At 38.5% G+C, this 12,044-nt stretch overlaps 1 protein-coding gene across 4 annotated transcripts in view; it reads left to right on the plus strand.

Moving 5' to 3' along the window:
* Gpbp1l1 (GC-rich promoter binding protein 1 like 1) overlaps nucleotides 1–12,044 on the plus strand; it is a 37,519-nt gene that overhangs the window by 12,327 nt on the left and 13,148 nt on the right. For all 4 annotated transcript variants that reach the window (XM_051188549.1, XM_051188547.1, XM_051188550.1 and 1 more), the window contains exons 2-5: nucleotides 3,533–4,566; nucleotides 5,483–5,595; nucleotides 7,526–7,655; nucleotides 8,556–8,842. In XM_051188549.1, the coding sequence (XP_051044506.1) occupies nucleotides 5,536–5,595; nucleotides 7,526–7,655; nucleotides 8,556–8,842 (477 nt within the window). In that variant the 5' untranslated portion in view covers nucleotides 3,533–4,566; nucleotides 5,483–5,535. The remainder of the gene's footprint in view (nucleotides 1–3,532; nucleotides 4,567–5,482; nucleotides 5,596–7,525; nucleotides 7,656–8,555; nucleotides 8,843–12,044) is intronic.

A 12,044-nucleotide genomic window follows, 5' to 3' on the forward strand; every position in this document is an offset into this window, starting at 1 on the left:
CTCCTCATTATAAAGATTCAGCAAATCTTTTATTATCTACAATGTGCCAACTAGTATTTGGTTTTTATTGTTGTGTGTGTGTGTTTGTTTGTTTTGTGCTTGGGATAAATGGATGACTGGATAAAATTAAATAGTTGAACTGGATGTGGTGGCTCATATTAAACCCAGCACCAGGTAAACAATGGCAGGTGAGTGAGTTCCAGGCCAGCCTGGTCTATATACCCAGTTTCAGATCAGCCAGAGAATCACAGTGATATCCTGTCTTAAAGCAAAAGCAAATAGCTATTCCAGTTTTAGCATATGCTAAAGTATGACATATAAACTAGTGTTCTGTATGATTAAAAAAAAAAGCATGTGATTAGTACAGTGGGAGAAATGTTATGTAGTAGAGTTAAAACAGTTCAATTAGCTATTCAATTTAGCTGAGACCTAAACTATACCCTTTTCCAATTCTGTGTAGTACACAAATTATGAATCCTCTGGTTTGTAAATGATTTGTTATAGACAGATTCTGGGGTGTACTTCATAGAAGATTTACCAAATTGCCAAATTATAGCTATTACTCTTATACTTAAAGATTGTTTGTAAAGCCAGAATTAAATAAGACAAGCTAGAAAGCATCCTGAATTTTAGATTTTTAATAGTCTACTAAAAGAAAGATCCTTACATGGTAGCCAAACCAGCATTTATGTAGTAAAAATACAGCAGATAACTGATTTTATGGTTAAAGATTTTTATGATTGAAGGTGTGCTTAAAATGCTTGTAACAGAATAAAAATGGCAGATCAGTACCTGAGGGCAAAGTTAAGGAATTTTTTTGAGGGGGGGGGTGTTCAAGACAGATTTTCTCTGTGTAGCATAAGAGGCATTGTGTTTCTAGGTTATTTTTGAGAAATGAGTTTTGTATTAAGTTTTTAAAGATTATTATTGTTATATCTTATATTTTTTTTTCAAAATAGATTTTTACTGTGTAACTCAGGCTATGCTAGAACTCACTGTGCAGACTAGGCTGGGCTGGAACTCACAGAGATCTGCCTGCCTCTACCTTCTGAGTGCTGGGTTTAAAGGCATGTGCTTTTTAAAATTTTTTAATCATTATTGTGTGTGTGATTCTGGGAGTGGGGGAGGTGGCATACATGCCATGGTACTTCTGTGGAAGTGACAAAGTAACTGGAGTTGGTGCTCTCCTTCCTTTGCACCTTCTGTTTCCTCTCCATGTCCTCTTCTTTCATCCTGGAAGTCCTGCCTAACCACTTTCTGCTTAGCTATTGCCCTTCCAGCTCTTGCTTGATTAAACCAACCAGAAGGTGCCTTGGCAAAGATATCTTCACAATATACAAAAAGATTATTCCACAACACAGGCTTTTATAACTTTTTTTAATTAAGCTAATCTGTTTAAAAAAAAAAATACCCTACAGCCTTAAATTGTAAATCAAAATTGGATGCTTCCCTTTCATGTCTCACTGGACTATCCTTTATGTACTGTCTGAACCTCCACCTTCCTCTACCTGCCCAGAATTGTTAACTCTAGACATTCTCTTAACCTAATGTGCTAAGGGGCAACACAAACTCACAGTTTTCCTGATTCTCATATTTGGGGCAAAGAAATGTCTGTTGGGGCTGTAGAGATGGCTTATTGGTTAAGAATAGTTGCAGCTTTCCCCAAGGACCTGAGTTAGAGTTAGGTGGCTTGTCACTGTGCCTACCCACATACATGTGGTTTATACTCAACACAGACACGCACAAACTAAAAAAAGAAAAGGAAAAAAAAAAGTCTTGTTTCAGTTCCAGCTTGGTTTTTCCATGTATTACAACCAAAGTATATTGTGTTTTCAGCAGTGGGGTCTTACAATCTACTTATTCTAGACAATCCACTAGTGGCAATAGCTTGTGTGGCTTCATTGGTCTCTCTGACCAGTAACTCAGGGAGATATCCTATACCCGATATTGATATTTTTATTTAATAACTAATGTCTTGTGGGGGAAACATTGCTCACCTGTGCAGAGTATCAAAGTTTTTTTTTTAGATTAAATTACAAAGAAATGTGTTTACATAATCCATTTCTTTAATTTTTATTAACCTGTCACCAAACATTGAACTGTCTCCCTGGCCTTATGTGTTATTTTTACTTATGTTTGCTGTTGTTTTAAGACATGGTCATTGTGTGGCTCTTTCCTATCCATGTCCTTAGACGTGTCTCCCATGCCTAGATTCATCTCTAATTCTCTCTCTCTCTGCCCAGAAATTCTGTCTAACTTCTTCCTGCTTAGCTATTAGCCATTCAGCTCTTTATTAAACCAATCAGAAGGTGCCTTGGCAAAGATACATCTTCACCTTGTAAAAAAGGTTATCCCTGACAAGACAGAGTCCCATTGCATTCTCTACCTGGCCTGTGCCTCACAGAGATCCATCTACCTCCCAAGTGTTGATTATTAAAAATGTATATCACCATACCCAACGATATGAGTCATTTTTATGACTGTTCCACATACATTCAAGGAATATAGGTGGAAGGCATTTATCTTTTACTTAAACTTTGTATGTACTTGTTTTAATATTTAAGTATTAGAAGCACATGAAGAGAATAGACTAAATGTTTTTTACTCAGCACTTGAAAAACAGTGATTAAATACCTCTGATACCTCCTTATGGTTCCTTTCTCTTTCTTCACAGATATATAGGTTTGCTTTCTTGATCTTGGTATTTTGTATTCCATAAACTTAACAGAGTAATGCATAGGATTTGTCAGCCTATTAGAACCTTCTCAAAGATAGAAAAGTTCTGTCAAAAAAGATTGTAGTCCCTGGGAGAATGTTGGCAATTTTCCAAAGATATCTTCATCATTTAGTACATATCAAGTTAGATCAGAAAAGCTTTATATTTATCTCTAAATTGAAGTTATCTGAAATATGTAAGGTATAGATATATAGGGCAGATAGGTTGTCTTAAAGATCTACCTTTGAATAATACCTAATAATACCACTGGTAGTATTTCTACACACTGTGTATGCTTTTCACCAATTAGGTAAGTTGAAACTCTAGATGTAAAAAGACCCAGTAATTGACATTTCTGAATTTCCTTTGTTGTCTACTTGAAGAAAGTGTTTTAAAAAGTCTGTGGTCACCAGGCAGAGGCAGTCAGATTTCTGTGAGTTCTAGGCCAGCCTGGTTTTCAAACTACATAGAGAAACCCTAACTCTTGACTCAAAAAAAAAAAAAAGTCTGGTCAAAATACAGATAATGTCTGTCAAGGGCTTAACAAAGGTTATGTGTGGTAGGCATTACCTATAGACTGAATACTTGGAAGACTGAGGCAGAGGCTATTCCGGTCAGGAAAAACCTGGACAGAGTAGTAATTTCTGTGTCTCAACAACAAAAAAACTGTTGCCATGTTTTAAGCAGTGACAAATAAGTATCTAAATTGAACTGAAGAATTTTACTGTCAAGATCATGGTTTGATACATTCACTCAAAGTTAGATGTGACTGGTTTTTGCCTCTTCTAATTATGTGTTTTGTTTTCTCGTTTATAGATTGGTAGATTCAAGTGGCCTTTTTAATGATTGAGTAATGATGGAGATGGACCCAAATTAGAAAGTGGTCTTCAATAAAGCAATAGAAGATTCTTCGTATCACTTCTGGAAAGCTCAGTTCAGTTTTTGGGAAGGAGGAGAACAAGTGAAATACAGAAAATTGATAAGAAGAAACCCTCATTGTGGAATTTCTCCTTGACCCTTATCTTTTCTACTTACAATTTTGCTTTGAATTTATAAATAGTAAAGACCAAAGAAATAGGATACATATTTAGAAGCTTTATACCAAGAAATTTGCCTTGAAAGCTGCTATTCTGTGGCAGGAAAATATCAAGTTTCTATCTGATTCCTTTATTTAAAAAAAAAAAAAATCAAAACAACAAACCCACCAAAACAAAATTTCTTATAGCTTTAGATTTTGAAGTTTAAGACAGATAAAAGAATATATCTACACACTGTTTTAAGCAGTTGTGTAAGATAATGAGATTTGTGTTTTAAAGGCTTTTGTTGTGGATATTTTGATACTGGGATTGCTCGGAAGATCTCTTATAGTGCTTTACTATTGCATTTTTGATCTTTCACCTTGATGACATTTCTTGCCCACACCTGAAACCACCTGTCTTTCTAGCCATGACCTTGTTATGAACAGTATTTGCACTCACTGTGCAAATGTATGTGTTTTGCCTATTTAAGCAACATCATAGTGCCATTACTCAAGGAAGTTGAATGAGGTGAAAGTAGACATAGCTTTTCCCCCTTTCCCCCCTTTTTTAAATGTAACAAATAACTTTTTATGTTCCCCTTCCCCTTTCCCCTCCCCCCTTCCCCCTTTGGAAACGTGTCAGGAACTAGGTAGTTCAGGATGAGTAATTGAGAGGATTAAGAGAGTGAGCCACACAGAGCTGGGCTTCTTTGTGCTTCATCACAAGGCGTGCTGCTGGCCAGGCTGCTTAAGCACCCTTTTTACAAGAAAACCTCGTGGAAGATACAGCTGGCAACTTTGGAAACAGGACCACAGAGGTGACACTCTGAGGGTAAATATCATCCATGTGTCTTTAGGAGAAAACATACACAAGTATATGCCATGGGGGAAAAATGTATTTAAGTATTTAATTTTGGAGAATATCAATGATTTGGGTACATCAGTGAAACTCTGAGGAAAACTGATAGAAGTTGGTGTGTGAGGAAATGTTTGTAAGGTAAATGAAAAAGCTCATGAGGTTCTATAGAAGTGATTTTCAATATTTAATGCTGTGACCCTGTACATTCTTTGTGTTATGGTGACCCCAAACATGACTTATTTTCTTAGCTGCTTCTTTACTAATTTTGCTATTGTTAAGAATCATAATATAGAAAACTATCTGATAGGCAACCCCGTGAATGGTCCTCCCCCACAGGAGTTGCAACCAGCATTGAGAACCAATGTTACATTGTCTACTTGGGTGTGTGTGTGTGGGGGGGGGGGTGTTAGTTCTTTTCAGGGCCATGTTTCTCAGTGTAGTATTCCTTGTTGTCCTACAACTTGCTTTGTAGACCAGTTTGGTCTTAGACTCACAAAGATCCATCTGCCTCTTGAATGCTGGGATTAAAGGGATGTATCACCAAGCCCAGGTTCTACTGTTTTTTTATTGTGTTGTTTTGTTTTGAGACAGGGTTTCTCTGTGTTGCTTTGGAGCCTGTTCTAGAACTAGCTCTGTAGACCAGGCTGGCCTCTAACTCACAGAGATCCACCTGCCTCTGTCTCCCTAATGCTGGGACTAAAGGCATGTGCCAGCAAACGCCCAGCCTCAACTGTAATTTTTTTTTAAGTATGTGTTTGTTTGCCTAATCGTTAGAAGTAATCTGTAGGCAAATTCAGGGGTTAGGTCTTTTGTAAAGGAGGATTATAGATTAATGACAGACTCCTTTTATGTCGTACTGTTAGGACCATGAGTGATTTATGTCTTTTAGATCCTGGCCATGAGGTTGGATGCCTCATCTTGCTGAAAAGACACTGGACCTAAATGGCGCAGCATGACTTTGTTCCTGCTTGGCTAAATTTCTCAACGCCACAATCAGCTAAGGTACGCCTTTCCATTCCTTCTAACTACCCAAACATGCCAGTTCTTCTCTTTTCTTTTTCTTATATTTGGGAGGTGGGGGTTGAGGCAAGATTTCTCTGGGTAGCCTTGGCTGTTTCTTAGAACTAGCTCTGTAGACCAGGCTGGCCTCAAGCTCACTGCTTCCTGAGCATATTCTTTTCTTAAATTTTTTTTAAAGATTCATTTTACATATGTCAGTGTCTTGCCCAAATATATGTATCTATGTGTACCACATGTATGCCAAGTGCTCAAAAAGATCAGAAAAGGGAATGAGATCCCCTATGGATGGTTTTGAGCCACCCTATGGATTCTGGGTCCCTTCAAAATAACCAAAACAAAAGCCTGGTGCTGAAGGAGCATCCCAGCACAAAGGAGGCAAAGGCAAGTGGATCTCTGAGTTCAAGGCCATACTGGTCTACAGAGCTACACAGAGAAAATTAAATAACCAAAACAAGAACATCAGTACATCCTGAAATCTGAAACAGAAGCCACATACCAGTCAGGATGAAAAAGAACCCGGGATGCTGGATGTTGGTAGCACTCGAGAGGCAGGCAGGTCTCTGTGAGTTAGAGGCCAGCCTGGTCTACAAAGCTAGTTCCAAAACAGCCAAGGGTTTGAGAAACCCTGTCTCCAAAAAAAAAAGGAAGAATAGTGTGAGTAATTATGCAATTCACATCAATGTCTCAAAGTCTATCTTAAAGCCAGTACCTCTCAACCTCTCTTTTAATATGTATGTGTATATATATACACACACACACACACACAAAAGTGCCCTTGAAGGTCTTTGAAAAAATGGCTTGCACAAGTCTGTGTTTCAAGGCTTAATAAATAGAATCTCCTACTAGTAGGAGGGGGGGGGTGGACCAAGGTCCCTAATAAGGTCAAATGCTGGACGGTAAATGCTTTGCTGATCTGCTTTTCCTCACATTTATGTAGATAGTGCCAGCAAAACTATCTTTCTAGTTCAGTTTTACTAACCCTTCTCTGGAAATCACTCATAATCATACTCAAGATAGTCCAGTGAAGCTGACAACTTAAATCAACCATCTGTATCACTTATAGGTAAAAGGCTGGGGAGAAGGCTTGGTTTATAAAGTACTTGATGTACAAGCATGGGAATCAAAGTTTGGATTCCCAGCACTCAACTTAAAACCTGGGCAGGTACAGTGACCTGCCAGTAATTTTATTGTTAATCCCAGTACTAGGGAAATGGAAACAGGATCGCTCAGGCAAGCTTGACTAGCTGAATAAGTGAACTCCAGGTTCAGTAAGTGCCCCTGCTTAGGAAATGGAGAGCAAGCTAAGAAGACATATTATGTCAACCATAAACTTCTATATACCTACATGTGTCCAGACACTCACTTATACACACACACCCAAAAAAAATGAGACTTAGAATAAAAATATATGGAATAGGAATATTACAGTTAACCTGTGGTCTTTCAAAAGCTTCTTTCTTTTGTTTGTAAATTTGAAGAATTACAATCCCCCTGATTTTTTTCCTCATGTATAAATAAGTAAAATGAAGCTGATACTAAAATTATAGTATTGCCACAAATGTGAAGTAAAGTTTAGAAAGTAGTATTTTAAGACCATGGTAATGCAGGAGTGGTGGATCATGGCTGTCTGTAATGTAATCCCTGTAATCTGGAAGCTCAGGTAGGAGGATTGCCATAAACCTTGGCTACGTAGTCTATTCTAGGCCCTTTGTGTTAGAGAATGAGACCCTGAATCAAAAATCAGAGATTATAGTGAACTGGTTATGATGGTTCACATCTATGGAGTTATATCTCAATCTTCTTAATGCTAATATTGGAATACCACAGTAGGCAGTTATCTTTGAATACCTGATTTAGAACCTAATAAGATACTGAATCTCAATCTTTTCCTCTCTACATTTTATAATATTAGTCATCAACAACCACCTTTGACAAACACGGAGAGCACCTATCCCGTGGAGAAGGTAGATTTGGAGTTAGCCGTCGTCGACATAATTCTTCTGATGGCTTTTTTAACAATGGACCTCTAAGGACTACGGGAGGTGAGTCATTTCCAGCTGTTGTGACCATATATTTAAACTACTATTTAGAGCCAGACATGGTGGTGCACACAGTTAATCTCAGCACTCAAGAGACAAAGGCAAGTGGATCTCTTGTGAGTTCCATGCCAGCTTAGTCTGCCTAGTTCCAAGATAGACAAGGTTAAATAGTGAGGTCTCAAAAAGACCAGAACAGCAGTGGTAGTGCATGCCTTTGATTCCGGCAGTCAAGGGGCAGGCAGATCTCTGTGAGTTCAAGGCCAGCCTGGTCTACAGAGCTAGTTCCAGGACAGCCAGGGCTACACAAAGAAACCCTGTCTCCAAAAGCAGGAAGGAAAAAAAAAAGATAAAAACTGCTGTTCAGGTCAGTCTGGCTATATATCAATAATGTTGAAATAGTCATTACCTAGTTTCTACATCTAATATGTTTTCATAAATCATCTTTTTAGTCGAAGAACTAATTTAGAAGGGCTGGGGATTTGGTCAGTGGTATGTGCACTTTAACACAACAGGACCCTCAGTTGGATCTCCCAACACCATGAGGCTGGGAGCATTGCCTCACAAGAAAAGGTGCATTTAATGGTTTCTTTGTGTGGACTTCTTTTGTTTATTGTTTTTTGTTTTGTTGTTGTTGTTGTTTTTCCAAGACCGGCTTTCTCTTTGTAGCCTTGGAATTCATTCTATAGACCAGGCTGGCCTCAAATTCACAGTGATCTGCCTGCCTCTGCCTCCTGAGTGCTGGGATCAAAAGCATGTGCCAACTCTACCTTGTTTGTGTGGACTTGAAGTTTTCTGAAGGCCTTTTGAAAGTAACTTTGACCAAAGCTGGAAGCATCTGGCCAAGTTATTTCTGGACTTATAAGAAACAGACAAACACCACCTTACTTTTCCTTGCTATTTTAGATTCTTGGCACCAACCCTCTCTATTTCGCCATGATTCTGTGGACTCTGGTGTCTCTAAGGGAGCACATGCTGGAACCACAGGGAGTCTATCTGGTTGGCATGGCTCTTCCCGAGGTCATGATGGCATGAGCCAACGAAGTGGAGGTAGCACAGGAAACCATCGACACTGGAATGGCAGCTTCCACTCTCGGAAAGGCTGTACCTTTCAAGAAAAACCACCAACAGAGATTAGGGAAGAAAAAAAAGAGGATAAAGTAGAAAAGTTGCAGTTCGAAGAGGAAGACTTTGTAAGTATGAAGCTTTTAAGTGCATAGTTAAAAGCAAACAGTGTCTTTTAAAAATACAGGACCCTATTTTCTCTATTTGTGTCAGGGTCTCACTTTGTAGACCAGTCTGACCTTCAGACTTGGAGCTCCACCTGCCTCTGCTTTCAGAGTTCTGGGATTAAAGATATGTGCCAGTACTCTCAGCCTGGGGCCCATTTGAATTTATTTCTGTTTATATATATTATGCCTTTATCATAAAAGTTCGCTTTTCTGTGGATTATGTTTGGGTTGTTAACTATATAGTCAATGAAATTTGATGCTTAGATTATAGTTTAATTTTTATTTTTATTATATGTGTATGGATGCATGTGTGCCGTGCATGTACATGTCTTGAGGTCAGAGGACTACTTCAAGAGTTGGTCTTTTTCACTGTATGGAGCCTTGGGACTGAACTAAGTCATTAGGCTTGATGACAGGCACCCTTAGCTACTGAGCCATCTGGCTAGTCACAAGAACAGCCTTTAAGGATATGTTGTCATATAAGCCTGTGAATGCCCACATGTTGTATGTGTGGGCATGCATGCAATAGTACATGTGGTCTGTTGAAAAATACAGTTCTTCTGCCTTTGTTTGAGATTCAGGGATGGAATGCAACAGGAGGCAAGTGTCTTTACTCACAGAATCATCTCTTTGACTCCCTTTTAAGAGCTTTAAAAGTAGATCTGTTTAACAAATATGTTCAGTATATTATCTTCTTAGCATATAGTCACTGTCATCTTTATTCAATAATTTACCCTTTTTTCTTTTTTGAAATGAATATACAAACCAGGCGTGGTGTCACAAGCCTCTGATCCCAGCACCAGAAGGCAGAGACAGGCAAATCTCTTGATTTAGAGGCCTGCCTGATCTACATAAAATCACCCAATATTCTGTTCTTGATCAAAGCTCTTCACTAAGGACAACTATTGGCAGTATAATCTAGATTGAGCTGTGTGCAGACAGAAATAATAGACAAAGGAAAAAGTTTAGATAAAAGATAAGAGGTAGGCATTAAAGAAAGTAAAGCCAGGTGTTATGGTGCGCGCCTTTCATCACCCTCAGAAGAGGCATAGACGGAAGAGGCACTCTTCTGTGTAACCCAGCCTGATGGTGGGTGAGGAAGAGCACTCCAGTGGTTCACTAGCCAGCCATTGTAACTCACAGATTACTGCAGGTTAAGTGAGAGATTCTGTTTGAGAGCAACACAGGACTCAGTGTCAGCCTCTGGATTTCACACCTGAGCACACAGATGCATACACACATGTATATATATATCAAAGACTAAGGATATTCTTTCTTAATTTCATGACAAAATTACTAGAGACTAAGCTTCAGACAATCAGAAAGATAATCAACAAAAGGCAAATGTTCACTATGTGGTCAGTATCTGTGGTTATGACTCAGTGACAGAGTTCATATTGTCATGTGAAAGCTCTCCCCCTGATTCCAGCTGATTACTTAATAGAAACAGGAACTTGGAGGGCTAAGATTAAAGGCAGGAGTACTTTTCTAGCATGCACATGTGCTTGTGTGTGTGTGTTTGAACTAATAGAGATTACAACATATACTATTTAAAGTCCCTAAAGTGGAGATATATTGTAACTAGTTCTGAGGAGAAAATGAGAAAAACATGTCTGAAAACACTAGTGTTTTAGTTTAGTGCTATCTGTGAAATATTGGCATTGCTACTTGGAGACTATTTTATGTATCATACATAGTCTAAAGTAGGTGAATGTAAGGTAGAGAGCATCCTGCTGCAGGATGATCTAAGCCATCTTCAAGTTTGGGCTGGAGAGGTGGCTTCATGATTAAGAGTATTGGTAGCTACTTCAGAGGACTCAGTTCAGTTCCCAGCATTCACCGGGCAGCTCACAACCATCTGTTGTTACAAGAGATCCAGTGCATTTTCCTGGCCTCCACAGGCACCAGGCATGTATGTATTACACAGACATACTTGCTGCCCAAACACCCATTCAAATAAAATAAAACACAAAACCCAGACTTGCACCCAACTTAATTGGAAATTTCAATAAATTATTAAGTATTTGTTTTAATTTGAATGTTCCTATAAAAGCAGAAATCAAATCCCTCTATCAGTGAACAAGCTAGGACCTAGATTGTGGTCTTGAAATACATTTGTGAACAGGGAATTTCTAAGATGAAGTATTTTTTTTTTTCATTCTACATGGGAAAGGATTAAAGGCTACTAGAACTCTTTTAGATAAAGATTCGTGGGCCAGTTTGCTGGCTCCATGGATAAAGTTGCCTGCTACCAAACTTGACTATACCTTAGTTCAGTCCCTAGGACCTATGCCAAAGAAGAGAAGTATCTCTTAAACTGCACATTCACTGAGTGCATGCATGCTTACATACATACACAGACACTCAGCATACAAAATGAGAAAGTAAAAAATGGATGGAGAGAGATGGCTCAGCTATTAAGAGAAGGTACTGCTTTTGCCAAGGACATGAGTTCAGTTTTTAGCACCAACATCAAATGGTTCACAACTTCCCATAAGTCTAGCTCCAGGAATATTAAGGCATATGGCTTCCAGGCATACAAGCATACATATAATAAAAATAAATTTTAAAAAGATGAAAACTGGGCATGGTGATGCATAACACTTGGGAGACAGAAGCAGATCAATCTCTTAAGTTCAAGGCCAGGCTGGTACAGGGCTACACAGAGAAACCCTGTCTACAAACAAAAAAAAGAGTTACCACAAAGCAAAGAAAAACAAAGTTAAATTAATGTGATGAGATTGGAGATACTGCATAAATAGGGATAGTATCTGAGAAGTATATAGGTAGAATATAATTTAAGAGCACATGTTCAGTGCTAGTGGCATGGATATGTAGTTAAGCATACTAACACCCACATAAATTAAAATAACTTTATAATCTGTTTGTTTGTTTAAGATAGATTTCAATTGTGTGGCTCTGGCTGGCCTGGAACTCACACAGGGGCAGGGAAAGCCTGCCTATGCTGGAATTAAAGGTGTACACCAGCATGCCCTATATTAAATCTTTAGTTTTTGTTTCTTGTTGTTTTGTTTGTTCGTGTTTCAAACCCAAAAACATATTTCTTAAAAGGAATGTTTTGTATGTAGCTCAGGGGTAAGAGTTTTTATCTAGTATGTGTAAGGCCTTGAGTTCAATTTCCTGCACTGGTAGGGAAGGAGAG

The sequence above is a fragment of the Phodopus roborovskii genome, unplaced genomic scaffold (assembly GCF_943737965.1).
Source record: "Phodopus roborovskii unplaced genomic scaffold, PHOROB, whole genome shotgun sequence".
Taxonomy (NCBI): Eukaryota; Metazoa; Chordata; class Mammalia; order Rodentia; family Cricetidae; genus Phodopus; species Phodopus roborovskii.